The 16839-nt window shown below is 51.5% G+C and overlaps 1 protein-coding gene across 9 annotated transcripts in view; it reads right to left on the bottom strand.

Annotated features, from left to right (window-relative positions):
- Positions 1-15896, bottom strand: part of CELF5 (CUGBP Elav-like family member 5) — a 44322-nt gene extending 28426 nt beyond the window's left edge. For 5 of the 9 annotated variants that reach the window (XR_013960824.1, XR_013960825.1, XM_080672461.1 and 2 more), the window contains exon 1: positions 15548-15896. Coding sequence is in view for 5 of the 9 variants with exons in the window: in XM_080672461.1 (XP_080528587.1) it covers positions 15548-15806 (259 nt within the window). In the remaining 4 variants the exon portion in view is untranslated. Of the gene's footprint in view, positions 1-14879; positions 14969-15547 lie in introns of those variants that run through there. The other 4 variants (XR_013960826.1, XM_080672458.1, XM_080672460.1 and 1 more) reach the window with 2 other exon arrangements.
- Between the last annotated feature and the right edge of the window lie 943 nt (positions 15897-16839).

The raw sequence follows: 16839 nt of genomic DNA, 5'->3' as shown, positions 1-16839 counted from the left end.
TTTACTACAATTAAAAATTAAAAAAGAGGACCCCGAACCGAAGCCACCTTTTGCCGGGGGCGGGGAGGGGTGGGGGGGAGAGGGAGGGTGCAGTAGCAGTGGTTCAGCCCCCGCCACTTCCCAAAGAGTGAAACAGGGAAGGGAAGAGAGGAGACCCAGCTGTTAATGGAGTCCGTGGCTGACACTAGATGAAGAGACTCTCAGGACTGTGGCTGGCAAAGTGGGGTCAGGGAGTGGGCAGAGCTGCTGCCCTTTAGGGAGGAGAAGATGGGGAGAGGTCCCAGCACTGGGATGAGGAGCAGTGGGCTCTGCCACTGACTTGCTTTGTGGTCTTGGATGGGGCGCTGCCCAGTCTTTGCCTCAGTTTCCCCCAAAGAGAATGGTCCGAGAGTGCCTTCAGATGGACCCACCAAGGGGCGACCCAGGCTCCAGAGGGTGTGTGGCTGCAAAGAGCAGAGCCAATCAGGAGAGGCCCTGAAGGTGTCCAAAGCCAGCGTGTGATTGGGCAACGTCCTGGGTTGGAGCGGGGGTGCCAGGTGTTGAGAGTCACAGAGCAAGAAACGCCCAGAGAAAGACCAATGAGATCAAAGATATTTTGAAAGATGTTTGCAGAAGACAGGGTGGGGGTTGCAGGCAGGTGTCAGGACCCCTGGGATGGACCCCGAGGTCTGGGCCCAGAGCTGGGCATTGCCTAACTTCTGTGGACCTTGTTCTCACTGCCTGTGAAATGAGACCGTCATTGGCTGCTCTGATGCTGTTGGGCCCTGTGTACCCCAGCCCCAGCTTCTCCCACTCATGGTCCCTGTCTCTCTGCCTCCCTTCACTCCTGACTTCCCGTGCAGAGCTCTTGGGAACAGCTCTGGGGTGCCCACTTCTGCCCCAGGCAGGAGCTAATTAAAGCTGCATCCTGCCAGGCGATGCTGACCACAGTGGCTGCTCCCACCAGCTGGCTGTGATGGGGAGGAGTGCCTGCCCCAAGCCTGAGACGTCTCTTGGAACTCCGGGAGAGGGGCACCAGGCAGAGCTGAAGACAGGCGCTAGCATTTTAAGAAACATTTGTAAATGTAAAATGGCACAGCCGCTGTGGGAAACAGTTTGGCAGGGCCTCAAAAAAGTTACACATAGAATTACCATATGATCCAGCAACTCCACTTCTGGGTAGATACCCAAAAGAATTGAAAGCAGGGACTCAAGAGATATTTGCACACCCATGCTCACAGCAACATTATTCACAATAGCCAAAAGGTGGAAACACCCAAATATCCTTCAACAGATGAATGGATAAACAAAATGTGGGATATACAGATGTCCCCCCAAAATGTATACACCCTTTAACAGCTGATAGCTCAATGTTGAAAATGAAATGTATTTTAATAAGCACTGCCTTTATAATTATTCAAAGTATGTGTACTCACTTTTGGGACACCCTATATGTACAACGAAATATTATTCAGCCTTACAAAAGAAAGAAATTCTGAGCCATGCTACAAGATGATGAACCTAGGGACCTTATGCTCAGTGACATGAGCCAGACACAAAAGGACAAATAGCGTATGATTTCATTTTATGAGGAGTCACATCCATAGAGACAGAAAGTAGATGGTGCGTGCCAGGGGCTGTGGGCAAGGATGAAGAGTTAGTGTTTAATGGGGATGTAGAGTTAGTATTAAATGCAGTTTTGCTGGGGATGGGAGACACAGGTCCAAGAGTTTCAGTTTTGCAAGATGAAAAGAGTTCTGGAGATGGATGGTGGTGATGGTTGCACAACAATGTGAATGTGGGTAATGCCACTGAGATATACACTGTAAAATGGTAAATTTTATTACAATAAAAAATTGTAATTGGTATATATTACAAACCTCCTCCCCCACAAAGGGCAGCATCTGTAAGTGTACAATTAAATAATTATAAAGTCATGTGATCATCTCACAGATCCAGAAATAGAACATGGAAGCCACCAGAAGCCCCATGTTCCATCCATCCTACGACAATCTTTCATCCCCAAGAAGTGGCTGCGACCCTGGCCCTTGTGATAACCAGATCATGCTTTCATTATGGTTTCCCACACCTCATGCGTCGCTCATCATTGTAGCTGAGGGCTTCCCATGTTGAACTTATGTAAATGAAATCACAGTGTATGTCCACTTTTGTGTCTGGTTTCTTCCACTCAACTTTGGATGTTGTGTGTCTCGGGGATTAATTCCTTTCTATTTCTGTGCAATATTTTATCCTATGAATATACTACAAATGGTTATCCATTGTCCTGTGGGTGGATGGCACTTAGGCTGTTCACTGTTTGGGGCTATCATGAATAAAGCTGCCATGGATCATTCTCACATATATATTTTGATGCACAAAGGCAGATCCAGGAATGGGATTGCTGGTTATAAGGTTGGTATATGTTTAGCTTTAATCGATTATTTCAAACAGTTTTCTAAAGTGGTTGCACCCACGTATACTCCCACCAAAGGGGTCCTTGAATCTTATTAGTGCTTCTTTCTCACCAACTCGGGTTTTCCAGCCTTTTAAATGTTAGTGGTGGGTGTGCCATTATATTTCATTGAGATTTTAACGTACATTCCTGGATTAATGACACTAGGCAACTTTTTGCTTTTTAGAAGTTCTTTATATATATCGTGTGTTTATCTGTTTTTATTTCTGTGTGATGCAAACATTTCCCAATCCATGATCTATCTTTCTGTTATTTTTTTTCTGTGTGTGTGTTTCTATTTTCTAAATTTAATCCCCAAAGGTCTTCAGGGAGATGAGAAGTGTTAAAACACCTAGCCCTGCCCTGGCTGGTGTTGCTAAGTTGTCAGAGCGTCGGCCTGCACACTGAGGGGTCACGGGTTCAATTCCTGGTCAAGAGCACGCACCTGGGTTGCAGGTTCGATCCCCAGCCATCGTCAGGGCGTGTGTAGGAAGCAACCAACTGATAATGTCTCTCTCACATCAGTGTTTCTCTCTCTCTCTCTCTCTCTCTCTCTCTCTCTCTCTCTCTCTCTCTCTCCCTTTCTTCCCTCCCTCCCTCCCATCCTCTCTAAAAAGCAATGGGAAAAAGTATTCTTGGTTGGGGATTAACAACAAAAAATAATAGCTAGCCCTAAAACCTGAGAGAAATTAGGCATGGCTGGCAAGAAATCGGGCTGCAGGGGATGCAAAATAGGGGCAGAACCCTTCCTCCTTGGGTCCTTTCTTGCCAGTGGAGCCCCGTCTGCAGAACATGGAGTGGTCTGGCCCTGGAAGGGTAGGGAAGGAGAGCAACCTTCCATACCGCCAGCCTTTGTGTCTGTGAATCTTGCTGCATGAGGAATAAACCAATCGCGGGTCGCTGTCCCTGGTGCTGAAATGATTCCCAGTTCTCTTTGCCCAATCTCTTTTGGGACTCATAGTTTTTCTTTTCTAATTGGTGAAAATGTGTGACGTTTACCCGTTTCTAGATATATAGAGCCTTGGCATTCAGTTCCTGATAGGGTTGAAACGTTTCCTTAGCCCCCAATTCATCTGTTGCTGTCCTAACTTTCAGGGCCTCAGAATGTGATCTCACTCAGAAGTAGAGTCATTGCAGACGGAATTAGTGAAGATGAGGTCATGCTGGATTAGTGAGTCCTACCGTAATACAACACAACGTGTATCTTCATAAGAGGGAGGAAGTCTGGACACGGAGGTGTGCACACAGGGAGAAGGCCATGTGGACACGAAGGCTGAAATCGGGTGATGTATCCTCAAGCCAAGGGACAGGAAGGACTGACAGCCACACCAGAGAGTGGGAGAGGGGCCTGGATCAGATTCTCCCTCTCAGTCTCAGAAGGAACCAACTCAGCTGACACCTTGATCTCAGACTTCCAACCTCCCTTTGAGGGAAAACTCAGCCCACCCAGTACCCACACTGGGTGAGCTTTTCACTCTGATGCCAGCCCTGGCCACCCCCACACCACACATCAGCCCCACTGATGACGTGGGAGCCTGGGCTGGGAGTCAAGCAGCCCCTCCCCAAACTGGCTGAACCCTGAGGGGTTAGCTGATCAGTGGGGCAGGTAGAGAGGGCAGTCCAACCTGCAACAACTGACAGCCAGAATGCTTAGCACTTGACAATTCTATGGTACCTTTTACACACACCTCCATTTTCAAAGCTAGGACCAGGGCTGATCTTGGGAGGGTCAGTGCCCACAGATCTCTTGAGAACCAAGGGCAGAGTTGCACCAATGGGGGGATTTATGGGGGGTAAAAGATTTCCTCCATGTATGTAAGTTTCCTGCCCAGCTGGTGTGGCTCAGTGGTTGAGCATCGACCTATGGACCAGGAGGTCACAGTTTGATTCTAGGTAAGGGCACATGACTGGGTTGCAGGCTCAATCCCCAGTAGGGGTTGTGCAGGAGGCAGCCAATCAATGATTCTTTCTCATCATTGATGTTTCTATCTCTCTCTCCCTTCCTCTCTGAAATCAATAAAAATATGTTTGAGCCCTAGCCAATTTGGCTCAGTGGATAAAGCATCAACCTGCGGACTGAAGGGTCCTGGGTTCGATTCCGGACAAGGGCACATGCCTGGGTTGCAGGCTTGATCCCCAGTAAGGGGTGTGCAGGAGGCAGGCAATCAATGTTTCTCTTTCATCATTGATGTTTCTATCTCTCTCTCCCTCTTCCTTCCTCTCTGAAATCAATAAAAATATGTTTAAAAAATATGTTTGAAAAATAAAATTTCCTAATACAGTAAGTAACTAGACATGCCTCATCATGGATCTCTTTATAAGGAGAGGGCTCCCCGTCCCTGAAGATAAGCAAGCAATGGCTCCATAAGGAGAAAACGTCTTTGCCAGGGAATCCTTAGGGTCCCTCCTGCCAAGATCCTCTGCTCTCTGCTCTGAGATCTGATCTTTGGTGATTTCGTGTTGAAATTGTAACAACAATAATAGTCTACTTCCACCGAGCACCAGGCATCTGATAGGGGCATGCCACCCATATCGATCCTCTGAATCCTCAGACTAGACAAAGATAATGGTACTATTGTTTCTATTATTATCTCCATTTTACAGATGGGGAAACTGAGACACCAGCCATTGAGTCATCTGCCCAATATCACAGAGCAACAGGGGCCAGAGGTTTCTGAGTTTCAGAAAACCACAGCACACTGGGGACTACTTAAGTTGCTGAAGCTTGTTACACTGATTGAATGGCCTAAAAATGTTTTAAAATGAAAAGGATGGTTTTTCCTTCTTACTATTTATAATGCTTATTCTCATGCATAAGTCTGGGATTTTTGTCACGTCCTGGGGAGCTTGGTAACCCTGCGGACTGACCCTGGCTGGCTGTGTCCAGGCATACCCATGCTCAGCCTCTCACTGACGGTCTTTGGCTTATTTCTCCTCAACTGAGTCACCCCCGCCTTTGGTAAGCCTCACCACCCCAACTGATGTTGGGTGAGGCACCTCATGGGCTTCTCCTGTGCCTGTGTGTCCCCCATCTCTGCTCACTCATGCTGTAACTGCCTAGTCGTGTGTTATTGGCCCCCAAAGACTGTGGGCACCCTGAGGGTGGGGACAGGGTGTGTCCCAGTCACTGACATGTCCCCAGGGCCTAGTACACAGAGTGTGCTCAGTAGAATTTAGCCACGGATAACGGCCTACATCCTGGTCCAGCCCCATCATCTCCCACCTGGACAGGGCAGTTGCTTCTGCCCTGGTCCCCCAGCTTCTATCCTGGTCCCCAATCTGTACTCCCCACAGCAGCCACCAGCAGGCGACTGTGAGCACCTGAGTCAGGTTCTGTCCCCCTCTGCCCACAGCCCTCCAGGGCTCCCACCTCCTTCAGGGTAAAAGCCCAAGTCCTCCCTGAAGCCCACATGACCCTGCACAACCTGCCCCATCCACTCCCCACCCTCGCCTCCTCCCTTACTCGCTTGATTACTCTGCTCCAGCCACATAGGCCTCCTCACTACTCCTGCCCATGACCTTTGCACATGCTGTTCTGAAATGTACTTCCCCAAACGTTTTCATGGTTCACTTTCACTTCCTTCAGGTATTGGCTCAAATGTTACCCCTTAGTGAAACCTTCCTTGAGCCCTCAACCATCTCCCATCCTGTTCTTTTTTTCCCAGTGCCCCTATCACCATCTCAAATGCCATATATTCTATTTGTGTAGCTCTGTCTGCCCCACTGAACTGTAGCTTCCATTAGGAGTGGAGTTTTTATGTGTTTTGTTCAATGCAGGTCCCCAGGACCTAAATAGTGGCAGGCATGCAGTAGGTGCTCAATAAATGCTTGTTGACTGACTGAATTTATTTTGTTTCCAAACTGATCTGCTAATATCAAGACCACTTCCTTGAGGGCAGTGACCACATTTGATTCATTTTTATTTCTCCTTCCCCCTACCAGTCAACATTTTCTGAGCATCTACTGTGTGCCAGCTTTGCTGGGGAAACAGATGCAGGAAAGACAAGCTTGTTCACCTTCTCTTTGATCCCCAACATCTCCTTCTCTCCCCAGCCAGGACCCTAACCATAACTGATTATGTGAACCCCCATTCCAAATCCCTTTGATCCCGAGCCCCTGCATACTGGTACCTCACATTCTTGGTCCTTAATTTCAGCTCTGTGATCTAGTGGCTAATCTAGGCCCAATGATTTTGGACCAGCCACTTAACATCACTAAGCCCCACTTTCTCATTCATAAAATAGCAGTCATAACACTATCTATTAAGGATTATAGGAGAGCCTCCCTTCTGCTTTGGGACCACTCTCCATCACCCACCTGCCCCTGGCCACCCTCTCCCCTTCTTCCTTCCTCCTCTCAATCTGAGACCGTCACCCACCTCACTGAGGGCAATGGGCTGATGGGCCCTCTCCCCTATTCACTGTCCCTCCCCCCACTTATAAATGTATCCATTCCCGTCCAAGAGGGCAAGGCCTCAGGCTCAGGGATCACGTTCCTTGACCCCTCCATTGGGTGCACCATTTCTTGGCTGACCTTTTACCTCCCTGGCTGCCACTCCTCAGCCTCCCTTGCCTCCTTCTCCTCTACCCCAGCCTTCCATGTTGGGACTTTTCAGGGCTCTTCTGGATCCCCTTCCCAGATCTCTTGCCCACAGCCATCTTAACTCCTCCCAGGGTTTTAGTCACCAGTGATTCACCCATCCTTGCACCCATCCATCCACCTATCCATGTACTTATTTATACATCCATCCATCCAACCATCCATCCATCCATCCATCCATCCATCCATCCATCCATCCATCCATTCGTTTATCCACCTGTCCATCCATCCATCCATCCATCCATCCATCCATCCATCCATCCATCCATCCATCCAACCATCTGTTTATCCACCTGTCCATCCATCCATCCATCCACCTGCCCATCCGTCCATCCATCTATCACTTATCCATCCACCCTAGAGCAGTGACTTACCCATCTCTCCCCTTAGCACTGCTGACACTAGGTATGGATCACCCTCTGTGGGGGCTGTCCTGGGCACTGTGGAGTGCTGAGCAGCATGCCTCGTCCCACCCACTCAATGCCAGGAGCACTGCCAGTCGTGACAATTACAGATGTCTCCAGACATTACCCAGTGACCCCTGGGAGCAGGGTCACCCTGGGTAACACCCACTTCACAAGAATCCTCTCTCTTCATCATCTCCTACCCTCCCCAACCAAGAGCTGATAATTTGACATCTTAAATATATCTCCAGCCATCCCCTCCTCTCCAAGCCCACAGCCCAGACCCAGCTTAGGCCTCATCCTCTCCCACCTGGACCACGGCTTGGCCACCTCTGTGACCTTTGGCCTCCCATCCTGCTTTCATCCTTCCTCCACACAACCCACCAAAGGAATATCCCTGCACTCAGCTGTGAACTATGTCCCTCCCTAGCTCTAAACCCACCATAGCTCCCCAGTGCTCTCAGGTCAAAGCCAAGATTGGCAGCCTTTACAGGCTTTCCCAACCTAATCACTGCTGTCTTCTGACCTCTTCTCTCAACATTTCCCTCCACTGCTCTTAAATTCAATCCTCTTGTAATTTCCTAGACCCACGTGCAGCCCCCTTCCTGCCTCCAGGAACCTGACTCTGGAATTCTAAACCCTCCCAAACATCCAGTCATGTTCTAGGACTCTCTGTGCCTTATTTTCCCCATCTAGGAAGTGGAAGACCCAGAGTCCACATTCTCCAGATTCTGAAAAATGACCTCCCTAAGGGACCGCTGCCCACAGCCCTCCAGGGCTCCCACTTCACCGAGGGTAAAAGCTCAAGTCCTCCCGAGGTCCACACGGCACTGCTGGATCTGCCCCCATCACTTCTCTGCCCTCTCCTCCTCCCTCTCTCTCTCCCTTGCTCATTCTGCCCCAGCTACACGGCCTCCTCACTGTTCTTGCAACAAGTCAAACTCATTCTGAGCTCAAAATCTATGCACATGCTGTGTCCTCCTCCTGGAATGCCTTTCTCTTGGCTTTAGAATAACAGTTTTCTCATCTGTCACTCAGATCTTATCCCAAATGTCACCTCCTCAGAGAGGCCATCTTTGGCCACCCAAGGTAAGCTGTCACCTAACACACATCTGGTTTTCTTTCCTTCATAGCAACTCATTTCTATCTAAATCTTACTTATGTTTACTAGTTTATTGTCAGTCCCTCCTCCCTGCTGGATTTCTTGGTGTCCCCAGAGCCTTTCTCAGTGCCTGGCACATCATAGAGACTTGATAAACAGTTGTTGACTATCTAACTGCCTAACTATGTATTGACAGCAACAATATGCAAGGCATTACTCAGTAATTACATCAATCACATTATATAAGTGAATTCTAATTTTTATAATGACTCTCTAAGATAGCTATCAATAGTCTTTCTCTTTTACAAATGAAGAAGCTAAGAAAAGATGAGGTGACTTGTCAGAAATAAAAAGCAGAGCCAGAAATGGGAGTCATGTCTGTCGGCCTGCAAAGCTGATGGCCATCCCACCCACCAGGTGAGGAGGAAGGTGGCAAATGTTGGGGAGGTGTCCATCTTCCATCCTTCAATGCACCCATCCATCTACTCATTTAGCCACCCACTCACCTGTCCATTCATCCACCCATCATCCACCCATCTTTCCATCTATTTATCCATCTTCCATCCATCCATCCACTCACCCACTCCTCCATCCATCCATCATCCACCCGTCTTTCCATCCACACTCCATTCATCTATCCACCATTCATCCATCTTTCCATCCATCTATCCATTCCTCCATCCACCCATCTATTCTTTTATCCATCCATCTATATATTCATCTACCCATTCACCCACCCACCCCCCATCCATCAATCTATTAATTATTCTACCCATCTACCCACTCTTTCATCCACCAATCCACTCATACATACACTGAGTCATTGGCATCCATCCATCCATTAGTGCCTACATTCATCTACTCACTTTTCCTTCTATCTGTTAGCCAGTCCACCTTCCACATCCCCTATTTCCCCACACTCTCATTTCCTAATGCTCTCATTCACCCACATGCTCCACTTCAAAATGGCAAACAAGACGCAGTCCCTGTCCTCAGAGAGCTTATGCCTCAGTAATGATCACTTCAGACCAACAGGACTATTGCTATGTCAGTGTCTCCCAGATCCAGCAACCTCTCCCCTGGCCTTGGTTACCTTCATCCCCAGGACAGCCAGCCTCCTGGAAGGCTTTCACCATGAGTCTGCATCTCACAATCACATCTCTTTCTCTGCCTCCTCTGTTATTCTTCTGAAGTGGGCCAGGCTCAGGCTGGGAGGTGTGATGCCTGGCTATATTGCTGTGTGACTTGGGGCTGGGTGTTGGCCCTTTCTGAGCCCAAATTCCTCGCCTGATCCATGTGGTAGAGGGGAACCTGGTTCTCTAAGAACCACTGCAACCTGAACACATTCTGTTCCTTTACATTCCTCTCTTCCCACACTGTGGACCTCACCACAAGGGAAGCTTCTGTTTTATCCATGCAGGTGTGTAGGAAGTGGGCATATTCTGAATAAGGCTGGGAGGCTGGTAAGGGGCTGGTGGTGGCAATGGAAGGTAATAAGACATAAAGTTCCCTTTCTGTGCAGGTCTAACTGAGATCCTTCTCTGCTCTAAATTCTTTCATGGCTCCCAAGTGCCCTCAGGAGAGAATCTAAGCTCAGTGTATCATCAAAGGCTCTTCAGGGTCCAGCCCATGCTGATTATCTGGACTCATCTCCTGGACTCATCTCCTGTGTCTCACTTAACTCCTCCTCAACTTCAGCTGTGCCCCTTCATACCTCCAGGACTTTGCAAACCCAGTTCCTTCTGCCCATATCCATAAGGATGGAAACATCCATCTAGCTGATTTGCTCCTGCGTTTCACACCTGTCATAGGGCCCAGAACACAGTAAGTACTTCTATTAACAAATAAATGAAATGCTTTCTCCACCTGACAAGCTCTTGTTCATCCTTCAAAGCCCCAGTTCTAATGCCCATCTTCCATGCAGCAGGATTTCCTGTTTCCCTACCTAGTTCCCTCAACCCTGCATCCCTCCCTCAGACCCAACACTGATCACTGTGGCTGAAGGTGCCAATGTCTGCTTCTATCTTTCCATCAGAGGACCCTCTCTTGCCCAGTATAAAGCAAGTCCCCAAAAGGCTTTCAAGAAGTGTTGGCTGAATGAATAAATAAATGAGTGTGGTCCCACTAAGTGTTCATTATGGCCAGGTTCTCATCTGCCAATATTAGGGGTGAAAGAGACAGGAGCCTATTTCAGAGATAACTCCTTGGTCCAACTCCAATGCCAGAACTTCTCAGAAGAGACCTGCTAAATAAGCCCCACATCAGAAGGGGACTCTGGGGCTCCAAAGACCCTGTGCTCCTTTCCCACCAGGGCAAAAGCTCCATCCTCCCCCGACCTGAAGCCACCAGAATTAGCGCGCCTCTGGGCCTTTGCACATGCTGTTCTCCCCACCAGGAATACCTTTCTCCCTTACCAGATCCTTCTCACACTTCAGGTCTCAGCTTAGTCACATAATACGCCCAACTGCCACTGACCAAGCATGAACTCTGTGCCAAAAACTTTAACTGCCATCCCCATCCTCACCTTCCCCAACTCCTCTGAGATGGGCGGCTCCTCTGGCCTCTCAGTTCTATAGGTGACAAGACTGGGTCTTGGAGAGACAAAGATGCCTGCCCAAGCCCACATAGCCAGGAAGATGCAGAGAAGCCGACGCATCCTAACGTTAAGCTCTTAACTGCTCTCCCATACTGACTGCCTCTTCCAGGAAACCCTCTTGCCCGCCACATATGTGAGGGCAGAGCCTCCTCTAGGTGGTCCCTGCCAGCGTGTGTTTCTGCCATCACAGCCTTGACATCAACACTGTGTTCCCCCACCAGACTGGTTCTGAACCTAGGAGGAGTCTGCGGGGCGTATCTATCTGTGTGTCCAACACTGTGTACCAGGCCTGACACACAGCAAGTGCTCAATAGTCCTACGGGTAGTAACGGATTCATGTATTGCTTACTCTCATAGAGATTCCTGTGAGCGTGAAATTCCAGCTGTGCTCAAATACGGGCACACAGTAGGTGCTCAATCAATGTCCTCTGCCTGAAGGAGGGCAGAAAAGATGTCACAGTCACTTGTAAGGCCCCAGGGGCCTCATAAAAGCCTGTTAAATCAATGAAGAGTGGGCAGCTGGGGAAACAGAGGCACAGAGCAGCCCGCCTGCCTCAAAGCCACGTGGCCAGTCCCGGTGGCTTCTGCTCAGCCCCGCCCCCAGCCACTGCACCCTCCGATGCCACAGGGAAAGGACTCCTCCCTCAGTCCCCCACCCCGGGCAGTGTCTGCCAGCAGCCCAGCCCGTTGTCTCCCTGGGGCTGGCACGTCACACTCGGAATCTCACGCCTCTGAGCTCAGCGTGCTCCAGCCTCCCCTCCTGCCACCAAGCAGAGCAGCTGGTGCTCCCATGGAAACCACAGGCTCCCCTATACCCCCACACCACACCGGCCCCCCTCACAACCTCCATTTTAAGATAAATATTGTCATTAACATGCAAATGCATATGTGATTACCATAAATGGGGGGCCACAAGGCAGCGGCCAGCGAACCCTATCGCCAGGACGGGCATTAATATTCAGCCCTGATTAAGGAAGAGGGACACCTCAGGGCTCCTACAGGCACCCAGCCCCCTCAGAGCGAGGGTCCTGGGGGGGGGGCTGTACTCCATCATCAGGCTACTGGAAGGGGCTGATGACTGTATACTGGCCACTGGGAGCCCTAGTCCAGCCCTCAGTTCCTGGCCTGAGCTCCTGGCTGGGCTGGGGACACAGGGGAGGTCCTGTTCCTCTGGATGAGGCACAGATCTGGGGGATGGGGTAGGAAGCAGCCTTGTGACCTCCTGATCCCCCTTCTCCCTCTCTCTCTCTCTCTGATTCCCACCCTCTCTCTGCCTCTCCCTGTGTGTGTGTGGGGGGGGGGGCGGCGGCTCTCTCCACTTCTCCTTAAAAAAACCCAGCCTGCCCTCTTTCTGAGGACCCCTCACTTCTTGCCCTCTCCCCCAAGCCCTGTCCAATCCCCAAAGCCCAGGGGATCTGCCGAACCCCCTGCCTTTCTCTTGGTTCCAGCAAGATCCCCCACTGTATAGGCCCTTAGGAATTGGAAGGCCCCCACTGTTCAGGCCCCACCACTGGCTGTGGCTGTCAGATGTCACAGCCACCTCCCCCATGCCATCGTTGGGAAGCCTCATTCTCATTTTGGAGGAACCTGTCATCCCTTCGTCACACGCATATACTTCTGCTTCCCCTGGCCTGGGAGGGAGAAGGTGTGTGACAGTGGGGAGGGCAGCTCTGGTTGGTCCTTGGGACCCAGAAGTTGGCCCAGTAGTTGGCCCTGTGAGCCTGTTTCCTTTTTATATGAATATGGTGGTGCTCACAAGCCCCCCTCAGTGGCGAGCCCTTTGGTGAGAGATCAAACAGGACCCTGAATGTGAAAATTAAGGATGAGATGGTCATGAGGATAATGACAATACTGGGGGGTGGGGGGCACGGTGACCACAATGGATGTTTTGACTTAACGTCATTCTGGCCCTTTCAGCTGACCTGATGCCCAGCCTCATGGGATTCTCCCAGCATCCAGGGGCCCAGAAGGCTGGGCGAAAGGGAAGTTTCTCTCCACCACTGGGCCCAGACCCCTCATCCCTGCCACACTCCTCCTAGGTCACATGGAGGAGTTAGATGTTAGTTGGTTCCCCAGAAATTACACCAGATAAGTGTTCTCTGGGAGGTACCTGGACTTCCCCTCCCCCCACATCCCATTCATCATTCCACTTTCCTTTGCTTGAGGCCCAGAGAAGGGAAGCCACTGGTCAGAGGTTACACAGGCCTCCATCCCAGCTGCTGGCACTCAAGACACCCCTACCTCCAGCTTGCCTCCCACAGGTAAGGTCCCTCCAGGCCCAGGACCAGGTGGGACCAGGAGGGGGATCTATTCTTGACCTCAGGGTGTTGAGTGAGGGCAGAGAGGAGAGAAAGCCCCCCACCCTCTTGTTACCCTCAGGCCCTACATCCAAGGCTCAGATTGGCCCAGGGCCCCTGTGAAGAGGAGGATGAGGACTGAGTGTCATGGACACCCTGCTTCCTAATTTTAAGCCTCCAGGGAAAGATGGGAAATGGAAAAGACCCTGAAACCCCGCCCCCCATAATCCCAACATTCTCCAGCCAGAAAAAACAACAACCCCACATTCATGGGGCCCTGCTTTGTTAACAGTGGGGAAACTGAGGCTCTAGCCCAGGCGAACCTGGGCTGCAGCTCCACCCCCTCATCTCTTCTCACTTGTGGGGAGGATTTCCATAAAAATGAGGAAGGGGCACCTCTGCAACCCATTTGTTTCCCTGTCCCAGAGCTCGCCAGCAGCCTTCCAGGCCAACATTTGGGGGGCCACATGGACACCCCCCGATTCCCATCGGAATCTTTCTAGAAATGGGCTCTTCAGACATACCAGAAAATGACCAAAGCAATGAAGTCCAGAGGGGATGGAGGAGTGTGAACAGAGCCCTCTATAGAGCAGTGGATTCCTGAGCTGGATTCATGGGCAAAAGTGAGCCCTCTGTCCTCCGAAGCCACATGGAGGAGTTAGATTTTCCAGGTCCCCCTTCTTTTTGTGATGATAGAATTCAATAAAAGGTTAAGGCTGGAGGGGGGGTTCTTTCCTCCCTAGGGTATCAGCTGAGGTCTAGCTGAAATGACAGGCCTGGGCTCCATCCTACCAGACTCACATTCATTCATTCATTCAACAAACATGTATTAATGATTACCATGCTGAAACACTGAGGGGAGGATGGAGATAAATGATTCTGAAATAGGTCATGGGTTCTGGTCCACCCCTAAGGTCCCTCCAGTGTTCAGTGCAAAGCCTTTGCCATCTCCAACCCCAGCCCCCAACAGCCAACAGAAGAGCTGTCAACACCACCCCAATTGAGACTGTGCTTATGATCAGAGTCCAGGGCAGGGGCCACAGTCCCTGGGCACCTGCGCCCAGCATGCCATCAGAGAGAGAATCAGGTAGGAGGCAGGCAGGCAGTCCTCCCCACCCAACCTGCCTCCCCGCTGGATTTGCAGGCCGCCCACACCTCCCCTGTCCACCCCAGGATCTGGGCTCTGCCAGATGGACAGCCCAGACTCATCATCGTTGGCCTCAGACCTCAACACATTGCTAACGGGATCGGCTAGTTTTAACTTGAGCCAAAGGTGGAGGCAGGGAGGGGGAGGGCAGAGAAATGGAGGGGGGATGCTGATCCAAACAGAGAGGGTGGGCAGGGGGGAGGGTGAACGGTAGCATTTGAGCCACCGGAGGCTGGTGCTCCCCCTCAGCCTGGCTCAGCTCCCTGCGCCCCCCAACCCCCCTCTTGCTTCCTTTGTAGTTACCGATTAGCCGGGGTCCTGGGCATCCGTATGTCCCGGAGGCCAGCTGGACCTGCCCCACCGGCCTGGCTTTGTGAAAATGACCAAAGCAATGGAGTCCAGAGGCGCAAAGTTCCCCGACGGGGCCTGGGGAGGCCGAATGAATGGGGGGAGCAGGGAGGGGTGGTGGTATTCAGGCAGCTCCCCCAGCAAAGGGGCAGGAAAGAGTGGGTGAGGGAGGGAGGAAGGGTGGGGGTTAGGGGGAATGGGAGGAGAGAGAGAGAGAGATGCTTGGGGGGTGGAGTATGGGAGGTAAAGGGAGATGGGAGAGTAGAGAAAGGGAGAGAGAGGGAGAGAGAGGGAGAGAGAGGGAGAGAGAGGGGGAGAGAGGGGGAGAGAGGGGGAGAGAGGGAGAGGGAGAGAGAGAGAGAGAGAGAGAGAGAGAGAGAGAGAGAGAGGATGCCGGAAGGTGGAGAGGGAAGGAGAGGGGGCGGAGGAGGGGAGGGGGCCAGATCGGATCTGTCAGCTGCACCCCCAGAGGGAGGAGGAGAGGGTGGGTGGAAGGGGGGAGAAATGATGCCGTGGCAGAGGCAAGTAGAGGGAGGTGGTTAGGAGAGGAGGGTTGGGGGAGAGAAGATGCCGGAAGGTGGGGTGGAGAGAAGGGAGGGGAGGGAGGGGGCCAGGGCGCCCACCTTTGTGCATGCCCGTGTAAGGGTCTTTGAGCACCGTGAGCTCATAAATGCGGCCGAACTGCTCGAATAGCGGCTTGAGGTCCTTCTCGTCCAGGTTGCGTGGGATCTGGCCCACGAAGAGCTTGATGGCGTCCAGGTCCTTCATGCCGTCGGGCTGCCCCCCGGGGGGCTCGGGCCCGCTGCTGCCCACCGGCGAGGGCCGCGGCTGCAGGAGCTGCTGCTGCTGCCGGCGCGCCTCACTCTCCGTGAGGCGGGCCATGACGGGCGAAGGCGGGCGGCGGGCGCGGGACCGAGCCGGCGGCAGCGGGCGGCGGGCGGACTCACAGCTACAACGACGGACGCCGCCTCCCGCCTCCCTCCCGCCCGGTCCCCGCGCCCTCCTCCCTCCTCCGCGCCCGCTCGCTCCAGCATCAGGACCACAAAAGGGCGCCTCGGCAGCGGCCCCTGGAGGCCAGCGCGCGCATAGCCATCCCGCGCATTCTGCACTCCTCATCCCTCATTCCACATGCCGCGTACTGGAGCCCAGTCCAGGTTGGGTAATTGAGGCCACGGGTCCGCAAACCCCGCCTTCTGGGTGGGTGACAGTGGGGCTTCGAGCAGGACAGACATGACTTCCAGGTGTCACTGGCTCCTTCAATTGATAACAGGAAAAATCACTAAAAGCAGAGCCCAGCTTTTACTTAGCTGTGCTGTTCTTGCCATTTTTAAGACCACAACTCATCAATAACAAGAAAGAACACTTCTGATAACAAAGGCACTGCGCTCAGCACTTTTAAGTTGATAACTTACTGAATAGAAATAGAAATCGTGTTTGTTACATCAATAACCAGAAGTAACATTTTTTGTCACACTTGCTTTGTGCACACAGTGTTCAAAATATTTCAAAAGATATTGATGCATTTGGGCCAAGAACTTTAAGGACATCATGCTTAAAACTCTCTAAAAATGTCCTAAAATTAAGACGAAGTCCTCTGTGCAGCCCCCAATGTCCTACACAACCTGCCCCAGTTCCCTCCCTACCCTCACCTCCTCCCTCTCTCCCCCTTGCTCACTTGCTCCAGCCACAAGGGCCTCCTGGCCTTTCTTTGAACACACCAGGCACCAACCTGCCCCAGAGACTTTGCACAAGCTGTGACCTCTGCCTGGAATACCCTTCCCCCAAATGGTGCATGGCTTTCTCCTTCAATCCCTCAACACTTTCTCTATCCATTCTATCTAAAATTGTTCAGCCACTATCACCTCATTTCTCAGGCTTCCTTTCCCCTCCATAATATTTATAACCATTTAATGTA

The sequence above is a fragment of the Plecotus auritus genome, assembly GCF_963455305.1.
Source record: "Plecotus auritus genome assembly, chromosome: 6".
Classification (NCBI taxonomy): Eukaryota; Metazoa; Chordata; class Mammalia; order Chiroptera; family Vespertilionidae; genus Plecotus; species Plecotus auritus.
Note: the sequence above shows the minus strand (reverse complement) of the source record. Positions and strands in the feature narration are given on the sequence as shown.